This window comes from Amblyomma maculatum, chromosome 2 (assembly GCF_055883805.1).
Source record: "Amblyomma maculatum isolate TAMU_Amacu chromosome 2, ASM5588380v1, whole genome shotgun sequence".
Taxonomy (NCBI): domain Eukaryota; kingdom Metazoa; phylum Arthropoda; class Arachnida; order Ixodida; family Ixodidae; genus Amblyomma; species Amblyomma maculatum.
Window position 1 is genome coordinate 199,950,317 of NC_139345.1, and position 26,374 is coordinate 199,976,690.

Genomic DNA, 26,374 nt, shown 5'->3' on the forward strand with positions numbered 1-26,374 from the left:
CGGGAATGAAGGTAAAAAAAACACACGATGCGGCGGCATTTGAAAAACAAAACTCCAATTTAACTCTGAAGAGCAAACGCTAGAAGCAAGAAAAGGAAAAGAAATACGCACAATGAGCAGAAACATCGTCTACAAAAGAAAAGGAAAGCTCCGGCGGAGTGGTCTGCCTGGGCGCTGGCGGAGTCGGCGTTTCTGGGTGCGTCCGGAAGACACAAGTCGGGTAAACAGCCGGGCTACAGCAGGTCTCTGGGCTGCAGCCTGGATCGGACAGCTACGCGTCCCGTACGCGTACTTCAGATGGCCGGAGCAGCATCTGGTAGAGGCGCGGGAAAGTCGCACTCGGTCACACGGCTTCTGGCCACGGCATCGCCGCTGCTGGGAAGGTCCGAGTCCAGCTGCCCCTGAGTTCTGTAGCTCAGGCAGATGCATCTGGAGTCAGGATTGGGTCAGTTCGGGTCTCGACCACCGCACGTCTGTGGCGGAAGCCCAAGCCTGGCCACTCGGGTCGCTAGTAGAATCTTATGTCGTCATGGGCTATCCAGGTCTGCAATCCCGAACGTCTGGGGCGGAAGCCCAAGCCAAGTCACTCGGGACGCCAGCAGACAGGCGCCGTCAAGAGACTTTTTATGCCTGTCTTGTCAGACGGAAGGGAGAATGCACCAGGTGCACTCCTCCTGTGCGGGTACAGACCTCAACCAGCGACCATCATCATCCTACGGCCACCCGAGGCAAGGCCTTCCGCACCACTGGGGCGGGGAGGGGGGGTTGTTTTGGAGAGCGGGCTTTTTCCAGACAAGGGATTCATGCAATCTGGCTTCTTCTCTTCCATGTCCCCGTCCCGACACCCTGCTCTGCCTGTGCTCTCGTCTCCACCTCCTGTTTGCTCTACGTGCCAATTGCTCAATGCGACACACGTTTGTTGCCTTTCTGCCCGTGGCGCTTTGTCGACGCACCGCCCGTTTGTTGCTTTCTTCTCTTCGTCGTCTTCGGCGTTCCACTTATGTGGTGCTTGCTCCTCACAAATGGGAGCAGATAGGCATCAGGGTCGATGGAGAAAATCTCAGTTCTCGCCGATTCGCTAATTACATTGTCTTGTTAAGTAACTCAGGGGACCAACTGCAACTAATCATAAACTATATAGACAGGAGAAGCAGAAAGCTAGGCCTAAAGGTTAGTATGCAGGAGACTAAGGTAATGCTGAATAGCCAGGGAAAAAATAGCAGTTTATATAGGTTGCGAAGTGTTAGAAGTGGTAGGCGAATATGTCTATTTAGGGCAGGTAGTAACCGCGGATCCGCACCACGAGTGGGAAATAACTACAAGACTAAGATTGAGCTGGAGAGCACTTGGAGGGTATTCAAACATTGTCACTAGCCGCTTACCGGTATCACTCAAGAGGAAAGCGTATAACAGCAGCATCCTACCTTTACTAACCTATGGTGCTTAAACATAAAGGTTAACGAAAAGCGTTCTACTTAAGCTGAGGCCAACGCAGATGGTCATGAAACAGAAAAAGCAGGTGTAACGTTAAAAGTTAGGAAGCGTGCAGAATAGGTCAGAGAAATAACTGAAGTTACAAACATTCTAATCGAAATTAAGAAGAAGAAATGTGGATGGGCAGGACATGTAGTTCGACGACAGGAAAACCGATGGTCTCTAGGAGTGACCAATTGGATTCCATTTGAAGGTAAGTGTAGCAGGGGGCGGCAGAAAATTAGCTGGGTAGATGAGATTAAGACATTTGCAGGGATTAAGTGGATGCAGCCAGCCCAAGACCAACATAATTGGAGAATAACGGGGAGGCCTCCGTCCTGCAGTTAGTATAGCCCTGCTGGTGATTATAATGATGATGCTAAATGCACAATTTCGGTCATCATACCTGAGCTCCGGCCTGATCATTCGGCCCTCGCTCTAGGCACCTTCCCCTTCAGACCTTACACCAGCAAATATCAATATATTTTCCAGAAGACTTGTGCCGTCCTCCTCGTCTTGGATGCCTACAAGGACATCTTAGACTTCGGTAACTGTCATTTCGGCCGAACTTCATTCGTGACCCACCGTATCTATACTATCCCTGCCATCCCGCCCTATCGCCGGGCGCATCGTGTATCCCTTTATAAGCAGAAAAGCATATCAATGATGTGGACAAGATGCTAGCGAACAACATTATCGAGCCTTGAAGAAGATCATGAGCATCACCTGTCGTCGTAGTGAATAAGAAAGACCACAGTTGGATTTTGCGTTGATTACCGCCGCATGAACGCAATCACCAAGAAAGACTTTACTCCTTTGTCCCGAAACGATGATGCACTCCACTGCCTAATTGGAACCAGCTATTTCTAATGAAGTGATCTCTGTTGGGGCTACTGGCAAATAATAGTGAACGAAGGTGATCGGGAAAAAACGCCTTTGTTACCTCTGACGGCCTGAACCAGTTCAAAGTTATGCCTTTTGGTCTCTGCAACGCTCCCGCTAACTTTGAGTGAATGATGCACTTTTAATGGCATTTGTGGCATCTGTAGAGATCTATACAGATCTCTACAGTAGCCAGTAGTGAGGACCGTAATTAGATTGGCGGTAGGGAGAAAGAGTCAGACGTTCCACCAGTGACGAAGGACTAGTCAAGAAAGCATTAGAAACCATGAAAAGGGGGGAAATCAGTTGGAAATGATAAGATAACTACAGATTTGTTGAAAGATGGGGGGGGGGGGTATCGTGCTAGAAAAACTGGCCACCCTGTATACGCAGTGCCTGGTATCATCGACGGTACCGGAACCATGAAAGCATGCAAACATTATCCTCATTCAATCAGAAAGGGGACTCTAAGGACCTTAAAAATTACAGACCAATCAGCTTACTGTCTGTTGTGTATAAGGTATTTACTAAGGTAATCGCTAATAGAATCAAGACAACCTTAGACTTCAATCAAGGAAAGTATCAAGCAGGTTTTCGGAAACGGTACTCTACTATTGATCATATCCATACCATCAACCAGGTGGTAGAAAATGACCGTGATATAACCAGCATTAATTGATTACGAAAAGGCATTTGACTCAGTTGAAACCTCGGCGGTGATGCAGGCATTGCGAAATCAGGTGGTAGACGAGCCGTACGTGAAAGTGGTAGAATATATATATAGTGGCTGCACAGCAACCATAGTTGTGCATAAAAAAGTAACAAAATTCCCATAAAGAAAGGTGTTAGGCAAGGATACACTATCTTCCCATTAATGTTCACAGCTTGCTTAGAGAACGTATTCAGAGACTTGGAATGGGAGCAGTTAGGGATAAAGTTAGATGGAGAATACCTCGGTAATCTGCGATTTGCTGATGACATTGCCTTGCTAAGTAACTCGGGGGATGAACTGCAAAAATTGATGGATGACCTAGACAGAAAAAGTAGAAAGGTAGGCTTAAAAATCTATAAGCAGAATACTAAGGTAATGTTGAACAACCTCGGGAAGGAACAACAGTTTACGTTAGGTAGCGAAGCACTGGAAGTAGTAGGTGAATATGTCTAGGTAGTAACCGCAGATCCGGATCATGAGAAGGAAATAACAAGAAGAATAAGATTGGGATGAAGCGCATTTGGCAAGCACTCGCAGATTAATTATAGCAGCTTACCGGTATTGCTCAAGAGGAAAGTATATAACAGTTGCATCTTGCCTGTACTCACCTATGGGGCCAAAAATTGGAGGCTAATCAAGAGGGTTCTACTTAACTTGAGGACAGCGCAGAGGGCTTTGGAACGAAAAATGATAGGGGTAACATTAAGAGATAGGAAGCGTGCAGAGTGGTTCAGAGAAATAACTCAAGTTACTGTTATTCTAGTGGAAACCCAGAAAAAGAAATTGGCCTGGGCAGGACATGTAGTGCGAAGAGAGAATAACCGATGGTCGCTGAGGGTAACAAACTGGATTCCAAAGGAAGGAAAGCGTAGCAGGGGGCGGCAGAAAGTTAGATGGGCGGATGAGGTTAAGAAGTTATCAGGGGTCAAGTGGATGTAGCTAGCACAGAGTCGGGTTAAGTGGAGAAATATGGGAGAGGCCTTCGCCCTGCAGTGGATACAGTCAGACTGATAATGATGATGATGATGATGATGATGTGGCTTCAAATGGATCACATGCTTATGCTAAATAGACGGCGTTGTAGTGTTATCGCCGGCATGCGAAACCCACCTCTATGTTTTTTTGTGATTGTTTTCCATCTTCCGCCATGCCGGCCTTCAGTTGTATAAAAACTATAGTTCCGGCCAATGCCATGCATATACATGTCCCTGGCCACTTGGTTCACACCACAGAATTGAAGTCTGTGCCTGATAGAGATCGGGCCGTCCATGATTTTCCCACTCTGCGTTACACCTGTATGCGGACTTCCTTCGACTTATCTTTTATTTCCGAAGGATTATTCACAACGTCGCCCACGTTACCCGTCCACTCAACTCTCTGCTCGAGAAGAAAGCGCCGTTTTTTAGGGCCCTGATGAAGCTCGTGCTTTTCAAGCGCTGATTTCGATCCTTACCACCCCACATATCCTTGCCCATTTTAACCCTTTTTGCAGCTACGGAACTTCTAGCAGATGCCGGTGGCCATAGTATTTCTGCGATCCCGGCGCCGTACTAGCATGGCCCCTCCCGTGTAACGCCCGATGCCAGCCTCCTGCTATCGCTCTGTGAGATTCAATTACAGAGCAGGAATGCCTTGAAATATTTTGGGCGTTAACTCAATTTCGCCTTTATATTGGGAGGCCCTTCAGCATAGTGACAGACCATCATGCCTTGTGTTTGCTATCGCCACTTGAGGACTCTTGCGAGCACTTAGGTTGCTCAGCTTTTCGTTTACAGGAATACATTGTACTATTGTCTACAAGTCGGACATATAACATCTACACGCTGAATGTCCCGCCATCCTCCTGAATTGCTAGACCGTACAGCTGACGACTACAGATTGTCCATCACGAACGTTCTGAACATCAGCCCAGACAGTCTTGACCCTTCCTTTCGATCCGTCTACTTATCGGTCAGCTGTTAAACGCTGACTCTAATCCTTTTGTGAGCATGTTCATGCTGCGTGAAGATACATTGCTCTGACGGAACATGCGGTCAGATGAGGCGGACATCTTGCTCGTCGTCCCAACTCATCTCTGCTCTACTGTTCTGGTCCAATTTCATTATGCTCGTACAGTAGGGCACCTAGGAGCGTCACGCAAGTATGATAACGTGCGCCGCAGGTTTTTCTGTCCTGGTCATTATCGCTGTGTTCGCCACTAGGTTGCAGCTTGGAACATGTGTCAACGCCGGAAGGAGCCGAAGGTTCAGCCTAGTGGCCAACTTCAACCCATCGACGTTCCCCTGACTCAATTTTCCGCATCGGCCTTGACGTCCTTGAGCCAATCCCGAAATTGACTTCCAGAAACAGATTGCTGCCGCCACTGAGAACACCAATCGGTTCTTTATCACGTGAGCTATCCCGACCAGCTGTGCCTCTGACGTCACTGATTTTCATTTTCACAACGTCATACTCCTTCATAGCGCTCCTCGTACATTGCTTACGAATGCAGGCCCCTGCATTCTTTAAAAAGTTGTTCACGACTCGCTGCGGAGATGCATTACCCACCACAATTTCATGGCCCCCTACTATGCCCAGACGAATGGCCTCGCTGAGCGCATCAACCAGACGCTTACGGACATGCTGTCCATGGAGTTGTTTGACAACTATCACGACTTAGGCGCCTAATTCCTATTTGTCACATTTAGTACAATTCGTCGCGTGTAGATACAAACGGCTACTCAGCCTTTTATTTTCTATTTGCCCATGAACACCTGCTGTGTTTCGACAGTTTGCTGCCTGTTGAATACAGAGTCAATTGTTATACTTCCGATATCATCGCACGCTCCAACGCCGCCAGAAACATTGCTGGGATCACCCCAGGGCTTCTCAGATGCGCCAAAACACCTTTAGGACTCCATGGCTCCCTCATCACCCCAGGGCTTCCCAGATGGGCCAAAACGCCGTTAGGACCCTCATGGCTCTCTCGTTACGTGGGCCCTTACGGCGTCTAGTAGCAACTGAGTGACGTGACCTACAAGATCAGACACATGTCTCTCACACTAGACCCCATTGCGCTACCCATTCAAACTGTCCCCGTCGCTCATCTGAAGCCCTACTGTTGCCACTCGTTGGTTGCAAGCAACGGAACTCTGCTTGTCCCGCAAGGGTGTGCTTAGTGTTATGTAGCCGAATTGTGTAGCCGAATTGTCGCGAGACGGCAAGGATTTTTGAGCGCTGTGTCAAACGATGACGATGCCGAGCTTAGGACTGGTGCGCTCGAGTGTATACTCGTTATCCGGAGGTGTTCCTGATATTTGAGTGTGAGAGTGTGAGCTTTGCCGCTCGAGAACGCCCCATAACAATATATACTATCCGCTAAACAGAGTAGGATGTTTTAATGGTCCATCACTTCTTTAGCAGAGAAACATCTACAGAACTTTATCAAAAATGTGAAAAATACTGTATTTATTGTCGTAAGGTGCGATTTTCTGTATTTTATTTGTATTTTCTAATCTTCTGTAGTTTATCTTCTACCTTTTTCAGTGCTCGGTAGCTTTGTAGTATCTCTCTGTTGCAACGACCGGAGAATCTGTTGTTACTACAGCAATTTTTCTTCTCAGAAGAGCTGCACTGCCATAACCCCCCTTAATTTTAATTACAACAACCGGAGATTTCCTCTGGAATTTTTATCTAGGCATTCAATTCACGAACAACAAAATGGTTAGGTTTTGCACTTACCTTCGTGGAAAAAGTGCTGCTTGTCTCAAAAAAGACATCATCGGTGAGGAGTCCATCTGCTCCTCCATTATAACGGCGTGTCATTAGAGACCAGTGCTGAGATATCAGGTAAGCGGGGTATATGGAACATATCTGGAGGAAGTAAATATAACAAAGGTTTGTTGACTATATCATGGCGTGTTAATTATTGTCAGTATGCAGTATTAGAAACTGTCGAAAACAGCATTGTGCACTAGCACACTGGTAAGAGAACGAGAGAAAGGTAATGAGCGTTGACTGACAGCACAACCCTCATCAGCCTAACTACACCGACTGCGTGGCAAAGGAATCTTCAATATTCCTCCAGTTAACCCGGTCGTATGCAATTCGCAACCACCTAATTCGCGGAAAGTTCATAATACCTCCTCTTTCCAAATAGTTTTCTCCCACTCCCTGGTACGTTTCCATGCCTTAGGATCGGGCCTGTCAAGCTTAGTGACCATCAACCGGCGTGCTGCCTCCACCATGAATTCCTAGTCCAAGACAATGTTTACTTCCTAGTTTCCGCTAAAATCGCAGTGGCTGGCGTTTGCTCTTTGACCCACTCTTCTTGCTTCCTCTGTAGAGTTGCGCTTATTATGTTCCTTTCCATAGTTGCTACGTTGCCATCAAACTAAATTTAACTCATTCGCTTAGCCTCCATTTACGATGCAGCTAATGTACCGTTCTCTCTTTAGGAAATTTGTCAAATGTTTTGCTATTTGAAACTGAAACACCTCACTGCTGCGTTGTTACCGCCTTCGCACAAACTGAACATGTTTTGTTGTCCCTTAAACATTTTATATAAGCTGACCCTGCGCGGACAATGACGCGCATTCCTGGGTACCTACACGCTTCACACAATTGTATCTTTCGTTCTTGTTATCTTTCGTATTGTTTGCTTCATTACAACATTGATACAACCTGAGCCTGTGCTGCTGACCATGTGTGGCGTCGTTGAAATTTTTATGCCGCCTGAATCTGCGCTCGACACCATGTGCATTATTGTCTGATGCCCGGGATTGATGCGAGCGCTGGTTCGCTTTCACGTCATTATTGTTCCAATGAACTCACATACTACCGAACCTCTGAGAGCTACGCTTCTAGTTGCATCCATTTCTGTTCTATCATGGACACAAATATGTGCGCCATGTTTCAAAGCCTCCTGCCACCATTTTTAGTTTTCTTTGAAACCCTTTCTTCCGAAGCTGAGATGTCTTGCCTTGCTGAGCAGGGCAATGCAATGGACTGCGATTAGGATATTCTAAGCAGTGTCATTCAATTTTGTCGTGAAATCTTTCTTTGTTGCAGGTAAAATGTAGAAGTCTGGCTTATGTCCGCATTGGGATCAGATTTAAATACAGATTTATTTTAAACAACTCTTGGTTGTCGAAGAGGTTACAAAAGAGAAACAAAAGTTGCCGACGACGCGTCCACCCTCTTTACCTCTCTCTCTAAGCAGGAGCAAATTAAAAAAAAATAAAGAAAACACAACATATAGCCAAAGTTGCACTGCATATAACACAGTATATAGAGACATCAAAAAAGCATATATTCACACAATACAGTATACAAAACGCTGCAAAAGCTGCGTTGGTGAGTTAACATGGTTACAAGGCATTGACATAAATGTGCACTTAACATTACGCCCGTAATTAATTTGTGCGTCTACTGTGGCATGATCGCAAGCACGCCACTCGTGCTGGTTGAAAATTGAGACAATGCTGGTAATTTGGAGAAACAACCTGAGGGCTGTGAGACATCAAAGCAACTCGCACGTTTAAGTGTAAATTCAGCTTATACTCGTGCAGGTTTCTCACCCAGGAAACCGCAGATGTTATTGTTGGAGGAAAAGCTCTCCTTACTTTTGCGAGATCAAGTGGTATATCCTCGCAGGAAGCCTGCGTAGCACCGTCAACCATGGTGTTACTGGGACAGCTCCTCGACTTCAGCGTCATGGATAGGGCCACGGACGCTCGGCGACTACTTAACGTCCTCAGAGGCCGAACCACGTCTTCATCGATGAGCACGCTCTGCGAAGTCGTTCAATCAGCTATCGTGAGATTAATAATTCATTGGCAAAACAATTAACGCTTTTATCTCCGAGTAATTGAGATGAATGCTGGAGCCGTTTCAACATTAAGGTATGCAGAGAACAACTTAAATTGATGAGTAGCTCTTTATTCAGTTTTTTTTCTTATTACACCTCAATTTCCCGTGCACTTGCGGTTATGTATTTGTTTCGTGGGAAAAAATGTTGACTTAATGATTTTCGCAGAGACTTGTATTGTGCCTAGAAATTAAAAGCGGTTTCGTGTCGCCTGATTCAAACTCGTTGCAATGAAAGACGAAAAGGAGTGTGTGCGGCTGATTGAAATTGAGAAAGAAATAAAATAATACAATAGACATTGCCGAAGATTGCTTCACAAATCGGTCGGGTGCGGCCATACTCGTTCTTTATTTTTCCCCTGTTTTCTACATTACTAATTTTCAGTATTTAGTAATGGTGCCTTGTATACCATACAAGGAAGACAATAGAGTGGCATGACAGCACTTCTGCTCTCCATTGGTGCCCTCAACGTCCTTCCCCAGGTGTAGGGTAGCCTACTGGGCATCGCCTGGTTAAACTCTTCGCTTTTCAGTTCCCTTTCTCTCTCCCTTGCTGTCTGTTTAAGTACTATTCAACTGCGACACTAAAATTTATTCCAAGCAGTCATTCGATGGGATCACTGAATCAAATGCAGTACAATATGGAGTATTGCAAACGGCTGTCCGCCCAAGTCAGCCCAATAAAGAGTTTCTTCACTGCACTCCAAGACTCTTCATTTTCGTCATCGACCTTGTCACCTTCATGTGACAGTATCATATATGCTCACTTATAAAACTATTGTAAACTTCAGAAAATTTCTAACAAATCAACCAAGATTAAACTTAGGGACTGCAGAAGCTGCTCAATTTTTCTCCGTGATTTAGTGTGTCTTTTTTGATTCTAGTGGTCGAGACGTTTTCACTGAGACATGGCGTCATTATTTAGCATAAAGTTGAATTTTTATCATGCTGACAGTTTAACAGTAGTCATAAAAAACGTACTTAGTTCGGTGCAATTATAGCCAAAGTAAGCAATTCATCGATATATAATCTTATGCTATTCCTGCGGGGTTCAGTTCAACTATTATTCATAAAGAAATAATTAAGAGTAATGAATCAGGCTCGTAATTTGCAAAGCTAAGATATAGCCGAAATACGCTCCCCGACGATATAACAATTTTGTTCAAAATTGCTATGTTGCACTTTGTTTCCATTCATTTGAAGGGGAGGAGCAGGGGCAAAAGCCCTAACTAAAGCTTGACATGGGCTTCTGCCCCTTACAAAACGGCAGTGCAGTTTAGCGGGTGACTACCGAAAGCTCTCCGTCTGCTCTAGGCTTTTTCATTGAACACAGTCCACCAAGTAATAAAATTATCGAGGGCACTCCAGAATCTGCACTAAAGAAATACGTAAGCATGAGTCTTGCTTGGTTTTCAGCGTGATAAGCGAGCGACATATACTGCGCCTTTACTATCCTGTAAACCAAATATAAAACACCGGAAAACTTTGATGCGTTCAACGGAACAGTGGTTGTGTGATGATATCATCAAGATGACTGACAACTCAGACATCAGCGCACAGATCAGATTTGCAGATGCTGCACACATCTCGCGCATGACTCTCACGCTAGGAATTTCGTTTTATGAGCCTGGAAAGGGTTCGCCTTAATAACAGAGCCATCACACGCATGCGACTGCACAAGCAACTGCTGTAGGACATGCCCCGCCTCTCCGCCTAGCTCTCAACTGGCAATTAGGCGATAGAACTTGTTCAAAGGAATTCTCAATGTGCGAATCAACTTGCACTAAGGAATTGTGACGACTAGTGGACCTGAGCGTGTCGGTCAGTGACTCATCGACAACCACCTGCAATCCCGACCTGTACAGGTATCTGACGGCTCGTGCACCTGCGCGTGCCGGTCAGTGACTTATGGACCACCACCTGCAATCTTGACCTGTGCACGTACAGGTGCCCCAAAAGTAATACGGAGCGCGCGAGCTGTGGCCGAACTGGAAAAAACTGCATGCCAACGCACTCTATCAGCAGATGCGCGGCAAAGAGCGAGGGGGCGTCGGCACATCCGGCTGACCCATCTCGATAACTTGATGCTCGCGTTATCGCCTCAAAGTGCGAAGCTGCGCTGCTAGCATCCCTGCCCACCAGAGGCGCTTTCCATACCGCACGGTTTGTTGTTCGTCCGTGCCGTGCAGAAATGTTTGCACTGTGTGCTTTATGCTTTGTCGAGAACTGCATTATCTTTGTCTACGTAACAGCCTCACTTGGCTGCGAGTTTGGGCGCTGATGAGCATAAACGTTCGTGCAACGCTTTGGGAAGTGCGGTGAAATTTTGTTTCGCTTTTAGTCAACGTATAAAATACAAAACACAATAGCATGCATTTGCTGTCTTTAATACAAATAGGTCCTCAATGGCATAGGAAGTGGGCTAATATTTCAAGACCGATTTATTCAACGCAAATTCATTTTGTTACACTGGAGAACAATAAGTTAACCATATAAAGGTAGAAATGAGTGGCAGAAAGGAAAGAGTTGTAAAAAATAACATCAAAATGTGCCATGTTATGCAAACTCAAGTTTCATAACCGGTAAAGCCCCCAGTGGGTTTACGACGTAAACGAAGAGCCGGAAGAGATTCGCACGAGAAGTCGACATAGCTTTCGGAGGTTTTTCCACATCTTCTTGATAGCCTCCCACCCAAATGTCATATGGACGAGTTCTACGGCTGATACGAGGTTGATTGCTTTCCAACGTTCACCAAACGACCTCACTTATGTTCGTATCAGCGTCCGTTGGCGTTCACTCCACAAACAGCACAGCCCGTTCTTCCAGCAAGACCTTTATGACTCGCACAATGTGGACGAGACCACAGTGTTACTGCTAGAAGAATACATTATCGTTAAAAGGGTCATCCAAGTCATATGGGACGAGATAGCGGCCAAGCGCCTCGCAGTAGCTGGCTTCGTTCATGATGTCATCTTGATAATTGATGAGAAGGCTAGACACCTTTTGCAAAAAAAAAACGCCCACAAGCACGCATTTATAAACGAACATTGTGGAAATTCCCATTCCACTAAAAATGTCGCCCAGAGTTCCACTGGATATTAGACGCGAAATTCTATGCGCTCGGGGTATATCGTAACGAGAAATATGCCGCAGGACTGGAAGGCCGATGACTGCAGTGAATCGCAAATGCAAGCTTACAGGGATGAAGGCGGCCGCCTTGGCGATGCTTTACGTCCAGGTCACGAGTGGTGCACTTCGGCTGAGCTGACAAACTGAACGTCGCTGCTGCAGTGCGGATCCTTTTCAGAGCGCAAACAAAATTCCAGATGTCCTCGGCCTAGACAAAAGTCTGGGCCCATTCGGAACCGTCTCCAGCAAGCCGGATTAAGTAGATATGTGGCGGCGCAGAAGACGTATTTGACGGCAATACAGAAGACACAGCGCCTAGCATTTGCTCGCACCGACGAGAAATGGACTGCGGATGACTGGCGACAAATCATATTTACAGATGAACCAACTTCTTCTTAAGATGAGACCAGCAGCGGCGTGTTTGGCGTCCTTGTAATTGCCGGCATGTCCGAATAAGATTGATTTGTGTGAAGTAAACAGCACAGCGTTCTAAACAACAGTAAGGCATGGGCAAGTAAAAGTAGAGAAATGAAACTGTTTTTCTTCGCTAGTCCTCTTGCAGCAATTGCTTGCACTCTATAAGCCGAAACATTTTTTCTCTTTCTCTGTGGCCTGATAATCATGGTTTTGAGGAGAATGCCTTTTTTTTTAATCACGAATTACGTAGGAGCCGGTCAGGGTATTATTATTTCGCACATAGATACCTGCCCGACTTCGCGACGCAGATAATCAGCAGTGGTCGTTGTGCCGTGAACGTCTGGGGGGCTGTGAGTTGAGGTCGTCTCTGCCCTCTTATTAGACTGCCATCAAAGTTTAACGGAGCCAGCTACTGCGATGTCCTCGACCACTATCTTGTCTCGTAATAGCTGGACAGGCCGTTTAAAGATGGAGCAATCCTCCTGCAGCAAGACTATAGCCCCATCTACACTGAGCGAGTTGTGAAAGTCTTGCTTGAAGTATAGCGTGTGTAACTATTCGAGTGGATTATAAAACGTGCCAATATGAACACCATTGAGAACGTTTAGGGAGCTTTGAAAAGTAATCTGTCTCGTATCAATCACCACATGGGTCCAGGTGTCCTCTGGGAGGCGAGAGTAACGGATACGTCGACTCTTTATATGAGTCCCTTCTTCGGCGTATGACCGATGTCATTAACGTAAGCGGGAGCTTCACTTGTTATTAAACCGTGAGTTTGCATAAAAATTGTCTTTAGAAGTTTTTTTAATCGTCTCCATCCTGTTGCCCTATTCTCCTTGCATATTTGAAGAATATAGCCGATCGCAGACGACTAAATGAGAGGGAACTTCGTTTTGTGTTTATCCTCTTTTTCTCTACTGTAATAAAGCAAATTTGTGCCGAGTGGAGTGATCCTTATATACTCCTACTTTTAAAGACAACACGAGCATGCTATTTTTGTTAATGCGCTTCCTTGAGCCAAAAAACGTTGACCACACATGCCAAAGCGATAGATGAGCGATTGTATTCTATAGCTCGCGCAAAAACTCGCAGAACACATGAGTCAGTTGGTTGTTCATCAGAATAAAAACAGCGCGAACTCTACGACGGACGCAGAAAGGGAACACGATCAGAAGACGACGACCCGTTGTTGGATCAACGCCTGTGTCTCGTTTTCCCTGTCTGCGTCCTTCGTGAATTTTGCTCGGTTTCATTGTCTCAAACTTTTCGCGAAGCGAAGAGCGAACCACGGTGGTTACGCAGGCTAAAAATAATGGCATTCCTGAGAAAGCAAAAAAAAGCGCGAGCTGCCGAACGCCAACTTTCCACACGGCACGGACAAGCAACAATCCCTTGCATGATGTATTGACAGTGCCCCTGGCGAGCTTTGATGGTAGCAGCGCAGCTTCGCTCGTGGCGGCGATAACGCGAGCATCAAGTTATCGAGATGGGTCAACCGGATGTGCCGGCGTACCCTCGCTCTTTGCCGCGCATCTGCTGATAGAGTGCGTTGGCATGCAGTTTTTTCCAGTTCGGCCACAGCTCGCGTGCTCCGTATTACTTTCGGGGCACCTGTACGCGAGGCGCCGGTCAGTGAATTATGGACTGCTCCTCACCTGTGAAAAGGGGTGGAGCGAAAGGGCTTAAAAAAAGGAGGCGAACGGGAGAGTGGGGACAGGATCGCAAGCAGCGATCGGGACGGGGGACAGCAGACGAGCAGGGTAGAAGACTAGGGCTGCGCCACGACTTGCGAGCCCAGTATCTAGCCGCCGTTAAAGGTTCGGCCCCTGTCATCCTGCCTCCTGCCCGGGAAAATCATCCCCCTTGTCAGCTGGAAACCAGGAAGCAGCGGCAGCCCTCGGCAATCCACTACGAGACCGAAATCCCTGAGCCCGGCGTCCAACTAATGACGAATTCCAGTCAGTGATCTAGAGGTGATTACTTGCTTTTTGTGTCACATTTACTCACTGCATACCGACGTTTCTACTCCCTTGATTAGCAGTCTGTTAATATAGGTCTACTATAACCCACACGTATTATTAGCATACAAAAGAGGCACAGCTACGTAATGGGAAATAGCATAAGGCATAACATAAGCCGTAAATAATGCTAGCGTCGCCTAGGGATAGTTTGTTTGACTCAGGGTCCAAGGGTCCCAACATCGATTCTCCTAACCCTCCCATCACAAAAAGGTGCTTTAGATGGCTTCTCCTGCCTCGCGGTCTTGTGGTGTCACATCACCCTACAACCGATCAGTGCACGGCATCTAACGACCACCTGAAAGAGGCATGCGCGCCATTGTTCCCTCAAAGCTCTGACACCGACATCGCCGACATCCAAGGATGTCGGCGATGTAAACATCCTAATTTGTTATACTATTCAAGCCGCGACAATCGACGCAGAAACGCAATGCCCCGTCTTTCGTCTTCACCAGAACGACTAGTGCTGCCCAGGGGCTCTTTGAAAGCTGCATGACGTCATCACTAAGCATTTATCAACTTGCTCACGGATGGTTTCGCGTTCTCACGGTGATACGCGGTAGGTGTTTTGGCGAAGAGGTCGGGCTTGTTCGTCCGTAATAATGCGATTCTTTGGCAATGGAGTTTGTCGCAACTTCGAGGTTTACGACAAGCACTCGCAGTAGCTGTGCGAATCTGGTCATGTCTGCACCGAGGTACTGCTGGCTTTGACGTCGAAAGTGGGCAGATTTCTTTGGGTAGGTGCTCGTCTGCGGGCTCACGACATCTCAGGCGTCTGCTAGCGCATCGAAGAAAGCGATCGTAGTGGCTCTGTTAAAGCCGGTATTTTTCGGTGCATTTCGTCACCAGCACCTGAGCTTGTCCTCCCCGGAAATGATCGGTGCCTGTTATGATTCCGAGACCTCGTTCCAACAGCAGCTGCGTTTCTTTCGACGATGCCTTCTGACGATTCGATTCCGCGCTGCCCGCGCAGACCACCACGCTTGATTGGGCGGCATGGTCAATTCTTCGTGTCGAAGATGCTTAGAGCGACAGGTTATGTGGCAGTGACACTGTCGTGTGAGACAAATAAGGAGGTTTGAAATGCACTGGAATAAACTCTTTATTGGGCTGACTTGCGCTCGCAAAAGGACTAAGCGATTAGGCAACAATAATAGCCAACGTGATCGCTGGTCGTCGAACAAAGTACACATAATTGATCTGTGCGCTACATTCACACTGATAAAGCCACATGCTAGCGGCTGTAACAAATACAGATTTGAACGGTATGCGGCAATATTACCAGAAATCAAGAATAATCTCGCGAGTATGGAAATAGATTAGGAATGCGCGTAGAGCCTGGGAACTAACCATAAACACATTAGCCTGCAGATGGCACATTTGGTTGAAAAAACAAACCCGGAAGCACAAAGAACAAGCCCAAATTTAAGCAACAAGCAACTAGAATTAACTACATCGGGAATTTACGAAACTATACAGAAACACCCTATGGAGGAGTGAGAATTTAAAACGTTAGCGCAACTCATCCGTACAAAAATTTTAGAAGTACAGGAGTCGAAGTGTTGGAAAGGTAGGAGACCTACTCGAAGTTGATGGATAAATGAAATTAAACCGGGGATCGAGCGAAGACGGATGGCTAACAGAGAACATAGGGAAGCCAAGGAAGCGCAGCTATCTTAAGAAGGTATAGAACGAAAATTGGAATCCTATCACCAAAAAAAAAAGGCTGGAAGTGGAGATAATAGTACAGAGTAAAATAATACAGCACACTGATCGCTGGGTGACCGAAGTCTGCAACTTAACTAAAGAGGCGGCAAAAAAATTCCTGAGCCATACAAGTTGCCTGGATATAGGATATATTACTTCGGTTATTACAGAATTGTTTAGGCACGAATGAAGAAACAGTATTAGACAGCGTGAATGAAAGCAGCTAACAATTGACAATTCTTAACTGTAAGAAGGAGCAGACAAATATTGCTGTGTGTATAACCACAGGATTGTGCGAAATTACAATCAAACTAATCAATGACCTTTGTCCAAGAAGTAAGGTCACATTTTTAAAGGCTTTGGAAACAATCATAACAAATAAAACTCCGGACCGCAGGCGACCGAGTAGGATGAATTTAATCCATAAAAGAAAAAGGGATAGGAACAACATTAAATCATTTAGACCGATACGATAACGTCGGTTACGAACAAGCTGGCACTGTAGGCAGTAAAATTAAAATTGTAGGCATGGATAGAAAGTAATAATGTGCTGAGCAAACTGCAGTACGTGTTCAAGAGTGGTAGGCGCCGAGATGATAGCATTTTTGTAATAACCCAAAGCATAGAAATAGCCAGGTCGGAATACATACCGCTGTATTTAGCCTTTCTGGACGTAAGAGGGGCATACGACAGTGTAAACAGGGAACCTGCGGAACATACTCAGATCTCAAGGCGTCAGTAAAGAAGCAGTTTAATTACTAAAGGTAATATAGAGACAAAGAATTAGAGGGTCTTTTAGATGTCTCTTAAGAGGAGAATGACGAAAGCCTATCCTTCCTATCCTATAATTTGACTCCCATCGCTAGCCTCTTGTCGGCATTCGTTGCAGTGCTAAATATAATTATAATTGGTTTACAGGAAAAGACAGGCGTAGTATCTATCACATTTTCTTCGGAAAGTGTGAGTTTGGACGGTACACCATCGCTCCTGCATCGTGGCGTTCCTTGGCGCGCGTTCAAGTGTGGCATTGCAGATGGCAGGACGCATCCCGCCTCGGCCGATCAGAACGGCGCCAAAGCGGGACAAACTTTACAGAAACGAGGACGAGCGCCGGTGGGGAGAGGTTGAACCCTCTAGTGGGGAGAGCGTGCAGCATTTATGCTGCATTTTTATTTTAAAGAATTCAGCACCTGGGTCCAAGATTATGGCCAACCCATCGGGGTTGGGTCTTATTATTCAACAGATTTGATTGGCTGCGTAATTGTGAGGCGGATCATGTGAAGCGACCTTTGTTTGTCGTTGCCATAAAAATGCAGCCATCAGGCCCGGTTGAGTAGTTCTGTCCAGTCGAGCACAACTGGCGACTCCGTGCTCGGCACGTAAGCTTTCCTCTGTGTGAGATGTTTTCTGCATGAAATGTACCCTTTTGCTAGGAATGTGGCAGCTCTGTGTGAGGCCACCAGTGTACATTCAGCTGTTTTTGTATATAATCTTTAAATATAGCTTCCCTCTTCGTTCAACATCAAACTGCCTGACTTGTCATATTATTCCTTCGTCTGTCGAATCACCCTTCTTAAGGCGACACCTATTCATCACTTGGACTAAAGCGAAAATGTTCGCTACCACAGCTGTTGATTGATTCACTGGTGACTGACCATGGTCAAAAACCAAATGACGTTTCGGGAGCGCTACGGCTCCCTTGTTCACAACAACAAGGGAGCCGTAGTGCTCCCCAAACGTCATTTGTTTTTTTACTATGGTGAGGGACCAGTTAATCATTCAAAAAACCATGAATCCTGACCAGATGATATGCCGTCAAACCATCGACAATACCACCGCTGTTGTTCATGATTTCTATGAGGAATATCGAAACAAGTATGCAAGAGAGCAACTTTGGTTCTAATCTCTCGTATAATCTAGGTCCAACGGACTTACAAAAAACGCTTCCAGTATTAACGTTCGAGGACGGTATTGTTCTATTAGTCAGTAGCCAGAAAGATTTACAAGCATTGGTTAATGTATGTGAACACGAGGGAGATTCAGTCGGCTTTACCTTCCGCATACTTAAGTCGGGTCTGATGGTATTCAACAACTTCTGTGGTAAAAAACTGACAATACATGAGAGGGAGATATCAAGATAACAGGTATGGATAAACAAAGGACAGGTATACAAAGATAAACATGAGCAAGCCACAAGGGCGAACGGATGCCGCGATAATGAAGCGCCGGACATTATGGTGATAAAACAGATATTAAGTACTTCAAGGTATTTAAAAAGGAATAATGGTACCAGATCCTGCCTTCGGGAATGCGGCTTTGTTCTTTAGGGCGGAGGTCCAGGCGGGGTTCGAAATAAATCAAACATCTGTGGGAAGGTTAGCACTTGGTGCCCAAAGCAACGCTACAAACGAAGCAGTACAGTGAGACATAGGCTGGTCATCTTTCGAGACCCTAGAGGCTCAAAACAAAATATTTTACGAAGAACGCCTCAGGAAAATGGACGACAATAAATTGCCAGCTAAATTATTTAAATACTTATATCGAAAGGGTATTGACCCACAGTGGCGGAAAAGAACCAGGCAACTAACCAGTAGACATGTAGGAAGGCAGGACGGAGAAATGAAGAATATCAATCGGCCGGTAAAGAACACAGGGGAAAATACTGGAATAATCCAATGGAAAAAAAGCTGACCCGAGACTTATATAGAAAATGAAAAACTCGTATTAAGAAGGAAACCTCCTATGATAATGTAAGAGGCAGCGGCCTTCTTTTTGAAGCTAGATCAGGATATTTTAGAACCCGAACCTACAGAAGGAAGTTCAATCAGGAAGATGAAACTTGTTCTATGTGAGGTAGATGCCCAAAACATTTAAACATCTTGTACTGGAGTGGCAGTATCCATCCAGATGTCGACGCGGGCATAGTCACTCTAGACGAGGCCCTGGGGTTTAGAGGTAACAAAGGAATCGCGTTTGGAAGATTTGTGGATAAATAGCAGGGAGGGTACGCATGTACGCTAAATCGAAATTAAACACGGGTATTTAAACATAGCCCGGGACTAAAAGGAATACATAGCATTCATTGATTACAAAAAAGTATTTGAGTCAGTTGAAACCTCGGCGGTGATGCAGGCATTGTGAAATCAGGGGGTAGACGAGCCGTACGTGAAAGTTCTGGAAGATATATATAGTCGCTGCACCGCAACCATAGTTCTGCATAAAGAGAGTAACAAAATTCCCATAAAGAAAGGAGTTAGGCAAGGAGACACAATCTCCCCAGTACTATTCACAGCTTGCTTAGAAGAAATATTCAGAGACTTGGAATGGGAGCAGCTAGGAATAAGAACAGATGGAGAATACCTCAGTAATCTGCTATTTGCTGATGACATTGCCTTGCTAAGCAACTCGGGGGATGAACCGCAAATAATGATTGATGACCTAGACAGGAAAAGTAGAAAGGGTGGCTTGAAAATCAATATGCAGAAGACTAAGGTAATGCTTAACAGCCTCGGGAAGGAACAGCAGTTTACATTAGGGAGCGAAGTACTGGAAGTAGTAGGCGAATATGTCTACTTAGGACAGGTAGTAACCGCAGATCCAGACCATGAAAAGGAAATAACGAGAAGAATAAGATTGGGATAGAGAGCATTCGGCAAGCACTCGCAGATTATAAGTAGCAGCTTACCGGTATCGCTCAAGAGGAAAGTATACAACAGTTGCATCTTACCTGTACTCACCTATGGGGCTGAAACGTGGAGGCTAACCAAGAGAGTTCTACTTAAGTTGAGGACAACCCAGAGGACTATGGAACAAAAAATGGTAGGGGTAACATTAAGCGATATGAAGCGTGCTGAGTGGGTCAGAGAAATAACTCAAGTTGCCGACATTCTAAGGGAAATTAAGAAGAAGAAATGGGCATGGGCAGGACATGTAGTGCGAAGAGAGGATAACCGATGGTGGCTCAGGGTAACAAACTGGATTCCAAGGGAAGAAAGCGTAGCAGGGGGCGGATGAGGTTAGGAGGATGAGGTTAGGAGGATGAAGTTAGGTAGGCGGATGAGGTTAAGAAATTCGCAGGGGTCAAGTGGATGCAGCTAGCACAGAACCGGGTTAAGTGGAGAAATATGGCAGAGGCCTTCACCCTGCAGTGGGTATAGTCAGGCTGATGATGATGGTGGTGATTAAAAGGAAAATCGTAAACGTTTGCAGATTCTACAAAAATGGAAATAATAAAAAAGAAAGATTGAGCAGGGGGATAACTATCACCAGCTCGTTTCAAAGGGAACGCTCCCTAAAATCTATCCACATGAACTCTGGGACAATGGGATGTACCAAGGAGGGATGCTTCCTCCATGCTATCCTCGCTTACGCCTCTGAGAAAGATATGTTTTCTGCGAAGCAAGAAGCTCCAGTCAATTTTTTTCTTGCTGGATATACTACTCACCATGGACTTTTCTTGTACCTTTCTACTTAAAGGGTAGAGCGAAAGTGCTTTTCGCTGTAATGAAGACTAACAGAACGGTGTCTAAAGCTTAGAGGTTTGACCTCTATAACGATTCCTCTAACTTAAGCTTGCATTGAAACTAAGATGGAAGACTAAAATAAGAATGAAATCTTCTTCGACCCTTGGATCTCGTTTTATACACGCCGCCCCTAGTCTACGGAGACAATTTCCGAAAGAGTGTGAGAGGTGTGAGTGTGGGGGTTTCATGATCGAAAGAGGAAAGTTTAGGCACTGTGCCTGAATGTTATTGGGGCGCCATCACCACTGCCAAAATTAAGAAAGAAAAGATCAAAGACCGAGGAGGAGAGGGTCAGGATACGTTCTGGCTAAAGCAGCGGCTGTCTGCCTGTGTTGCTCCTGGAACTTGCGCAGCATACGTACCTCACGGTCTATTTCTGAACATTGTGCCTCTGGCACGTGGTATTCTGCAGTTGACATGACCGGTCACTGAATGGGCGACAGTATCTCTTATCCGACCTATTTGATGTCACTTCTCTTTGCGAGAGCTTATTTAAACGTTTTCGACGTTAGCGGTGACGCGCTAATATGTGGTTTGACCGTATACATTGGCGTATGAGCCGAGTGAATTAAACCAGCGTTCACAAGGATAGCGCGCCTGGTCCTTCGCGTCAGTCTTCGGGCGCTGAAATACAGTGCGTCAAGCGGCATGACAAACAGCGGCCGGCCACAACGTCTTCTGCAACTACGGTCTGCGAAGATACACTGCCCCAAACCAGTGCTCTCACGCGTTATTAGGTTTTTCGCACGGTAAATATTTGCCATTTTTCCTTTCACTTTTGTTTTCTTTTATAATCAGTTTTCTGGTGATTATGAGTTTGTTTCACTGAAAATGGAAACACATTTCCCCTGTGACTTGCATGGCTTAATTTGTATGCATAACTAAACTAGCTGCTCACTTTTCCACTTTTGTTCGCTTATTAGTCAAACGAGGCCTTCGAATCTGACATTGTTGGTGTCATAGGCAGTGCAAACAAATTATCGCACAACTGCCAAGCTATCAGATCAAGTTGCACGTCACAATATCGGTAAAACAGGACAAACGCAGGAGAACCCACTTCCGCTGCTACGGTCGATGATTACCAAATTGCTTCACAGATCAGCACGGAAAAGCGTGTCAACGCTTTCTTTGGCATCAGTGGTTTCTGCCGCTCTTAGTACGTATCTAATTACCAGCCCACCATTTTTTTTTACATTTGTTGGTTACCGAACAGACCATGTGATGTTTATGCAAAGCGGCTTATGCAGCACGCAGTTGCGAATATTTTCGGTGCGGTTGCCAACGAGAGACGCAGAAACACAAAGGTGCAGAAGCAGATAAGGATCCCAAACCGAATTCCGAGTAGATACAATCTGAATAAGCAATGCTTTCGTATATGTACTAATAGTTTTAGCATATTTCGTGAATTTTTCGGCCTGCAGCTAACAATGACCGTGAATGAGCAACAATTGAAGTGGTGGCTCATTGGAGCATATACTTCACTCACACATAATGAAATTCGTGCAGTCCATAAACTTCTTCCATATCAGTCAGCACAGGTTTTTAAAAACCCTATCCTGTTATACCCAAGTAGCATTATTCACTAACGACATCAGCTCTACCTTGGACACTAACACACCAGTGAATGCGCTGTTTTTAGAAGTTGAAAAGGTTTTTGAGAAAGTTGCCATAAACTCTCATAAACTCATAAACAGAAACTCTCACGACTAAACTTAAACCCACTAGTATTTGAATGGATTCAAAATTTTTTGACTAATCGCCAAAAGTTCATGTGGGCCAATAACCACGCATCTTCTCTGCCCCCAGGCACTTCTGGCGTACCGAAAGGTACTCTTTTAGGACTCTTACTACTTCTTATATACATTAATGATCCTCATAATAACCTGTCTTCTACCATTTCCTTGTTCGCAGACGACTGCGTAATCTACAGAGAAATAACAAACAGCATGGACTCATATAAACTTCAGTGTGATTTAAAACTTGTTGAAACATGGTGCACTAATTGGTAGTGCAGATAAATATAAGCAAAACTATTCTAGTCTCATTTCACCGTCGTGCATCATATCACACCGAAAACTATACCTTATGTGGTGACCAAATATTGCATGCAACTACATCTAAATACCTCGGCATTTTATTTACTCAAGATCTTACCTGGACATCTCACATAAATAACATTAGTAACGAAGCTAACCGTGCTTTAGGTTATCTTAGGCGAACACTACGATTTGCTCCGCCTCACGTAAAACTGTCCATTAATTTAACCTTAGTCAGCCCCAAACTAGCACAAGCTTGCTCGATGTGGGAGCCACACCAAACTAACCTTACAAAACAGCTCGAATCTGTCCAAAACAGTGCGCTTAGAATTGCGTTTTCAGACTATTCATATCACAGAAATGTTTCATCATTAAAAAACAAAGCTAATTCTGCAAACCTTGCATCCCGCCGTAAAACCACCAGGCTCTGCTCTTTCACAAACTCTATCACTCACCCCTGCGCAATGTCGTTATCACCCCTGCGCATCGCCACCCAGCCGGAATCAACCATCAACAATCCGTCCAACCCCATCGTGCATCTACGTCAGCTCATCTGTAGTCATTTTTTGTTCTGACAGCAAAAAATCGGAACTGTTTGCCTGAAGAAGCTGTGGCTCATCTCGACAACCCGCGCTTCAATTCATAAATTGTAAATGTAATAACGATGTCAGCCGACCCCTCATGTAATGCCTCTCGCTGGCCTTTCAGATACTAAAAAAACTAAAAAAATTTTTTGATTGACATTTCAGTGAAAATTTGGCATTTATAAGATATATTCATGAATTCCGAATAGATGTATGGAAAGTAAATACGATCTTTCGAATTGCACAGCGCACTCTCAGTTCTAAAAGAAAACAGCTGAAATGCAATGAAATTATAATTTTCGTAAAGTGGATCAGTTTTCATGGACTCACCATTCAGTGCAGTGCAGCAAACAATAAGCTTGAGCTTTATCAACAGCTACCAAATAACAATAGGCACTTCGCCCTTAAGAATGGCAAATTTTGCTATAGTAATCTTGGTCAGTTGCTAAGCTGGCTACATTTTAAACCTATCTTCGGTCACTACATACGATGGAAAATAATATGGCATTGGTCGCACGCATCTGCAGTGCACAACGTATCAGGCCTTTTGATTAGTTATATAGGCACCTTGCTTGCAATCTGCTCCTCTTTTGATGCCGATATTCAATGGGCGCTGTCCATCGTACACTAATTAGCCATTAGGATGCACGCGGAAGAACTTCAGTGAAACTGGCATAAAAAAAGGCGTATTCAGAAGCGATCGAAGCTTCTTTTTCTGACACCCTATTCTTACTGATAGCGCATTGCTGAGTACCTGGCGAATGTCTTATTTTTTGGCTCCAGTAAAGATCAACAAGTTTATTAGAGAGCGGGCTGGAAACCATGAGTAAAAAGGCGACCTTTACCACCAATTGGACAGTAAAGAGCACTGCGTCACCGGGGTAACTCACCAAGTTTTCTTGATGTAGCTTCTTCAAATAAAAATTGTCAAAGTAGGGATGCGTGAAGGTGCGGCTTAGGCCAGATACTCGGTACACGAAGGTAACTGAAGGCTTGCTGCGTGAAGAAAATTCATACGCGTGGTGTTAGTAAACAACACCAGCCACGTTTATCCCAAACTGCGGCCCCCAATGCAATGTACACAACCGAAAGCGTTTGATTGTGCATGTTACTTGTGTGCTCATCTGGATAGTGCTTCTAAAAAAAAGGTAAGCTAGCATCAAATGCCTGTGTAATTCGGAACATACGACTAGAACGAAAGCACAAGACGCTTTTAGTCCCTTCGTGCTGGGTGGCGTGAAAAAATGCCAAGAAAAGTCCAAGGGGGCCCTTAAATCTTGGTTTGCGTAATGCGAAAGTATTTCTGTCACTACGACCTCTATCACTATACACGAGACTTGGGCACGAGATGAACTGAGCCGCTAAAAATGCAACGCTTACCTGGCAATACGGATCAAGGCATCCCTGAATGATTGTTTGTCTCCAGTGTACGCATAGTAACTGAGGAGGGCATGGTACGGTTCGATTTCATCGGAGATTACCTATAGAAGAAACACAAATAGGAAATTCTTAAGTATGGTAATACATTCGAGACTCTTCTTGCCATGTGGAAACACGCTTGCTGACGTTTGAGGCAAAACATATTACGCGGCAATAATGACTCTGAGGAACTCTGGTGCTGCGTAGTTACTTGCAAACACAACATCCACACAAAAGATTACAGCAAGACGTTCACCCCGATGATACGCGCACTATCAACTGGCTGTTATTTGTGATAAGAATGTTCACGAAAACCAAGGTGCTGGCTCTGGCACTAGACGCTTTAAAAAGGGAGATTATTGAAGCATTTAAGATTATTTTGGGTCAAGAAAGGGAATGCGGGAGTGTTCCATCTGTGGCGCTCAGCAGGAAGGGACACTGCTTCGTTCGGACAATATGACGAAGATAGAAGCAATTTTCTATTTGCCTTGAGAATGTTTCCTTCGCATTTTTTTCCTGAATTTTTCGTTTTCTTCTTCTTATTGCACCCTTACGTATTTTTGTTATGTTTTCTTCGTCTGCGACAGTATTGGCAGTTTTTTTATATATGCACGATTACAAGGAGCAGCAGTGCTAAGAAAGAATATGTTCATATGTTTGAAGCTCTGAAACATCTGAGACTGAAACAATAAACTATAATCCAGTTATGCTCAGGAAAACATTTTAGGAAACATTGCTGCTTATTTTACTCGGACTTCTGATTTCACTTCCGTCCTTGTGTACCAAGCGTGAGATCCAATTGTAAACAACTGTATCTCTTTGCGTGCTTCTTTAAACGTCTCTCGTCTTAATGCCATGCTTGAACTTGTTTAACTGCGACCGTGTTGTCGGTCTCCACATTGCGAGATAACAAGAAGTCCACGTTATTGCTGCTTCTTGTTATTGTTATTGTTATTGTTATAACAATTATTATAACAATTGTTATAACAATTATTATTATATTATAACAATTATTATAACAGTTATTATAACGTGGATTCTTGTTATTGTTATAACAAGAATCCACGTTATTGCTGCTTCGAACTAGTCTGTAGCTTACCTGTGTACATATTTGAAATGCACGAAAGTCGCTCTTTTTCTTGTCCGCAAGAAAGTATGAACGCCAGAATTTAAATTCCAAATTATGAAATACGACATGGTGGCCGCCACCAAAGCATGATTTAGAACAGCATGGAGCATAGAGCTCATTAATCTGTAATTTCCAGGCAAAAATAAATCTGAACTGGAGATGCGTAAACAATTCATTCCTGAACAATTTATCACATAGCCCGCATCTATAGTGAGGAAGATTGGCTTCAGTGAAACTCAGGACTAGCGCTTACTCAGTAACCATGAAGGGTATTGTCCGATACCTAAGATGCAATTAGTCTCTTTCATGATATACTGCATATGAGTGTCCGTTCTAAAGAGTACACGCCTGCCCAAAATAAACTACCATTGAGGCCAGAGCGATGAAGAATTCCACACCGTCACCAGTTATTTTCAAAGCTTTAAACTGTATACCAGAATACGCTGCAATCGAACCAAAACCGAATCGCGCGTGCTCCCAAACGTATAGGCTCCACTA

At 44.9% G+C, this 26,374-nt stretch overlaps 1 protein-coding gene across 1 annotated transcript; it reads right to left on the bottom strand.

The window, feature by feature from the left end:
- Positions 1-293: 293 nt before the first annotated feature.
- On the bottom strand, positions 294-24,435 carry LOC146200921 (uncharacterized). Its single transcript, XM_084592475.1, has 6 exons — positions 24,410-24,435; positions 24,219-24,324; positions 8,671-8,838; positions 6,788-6,919; positions 954-1,012; positions 294-429 (listed from the first exon to the last, which is right to left on the bottom strand). The coding sequence occupies exons 1-6, from the start codon at positions 24,433-24,435 to the stop codon at positions 294-296; spliced, it is 627 nt and encodes a 208-aa protein (XP_084448601.1).
- Between the last annotated feature and the right edge of the window lie 1,939 nt (positions 24,436-26,374).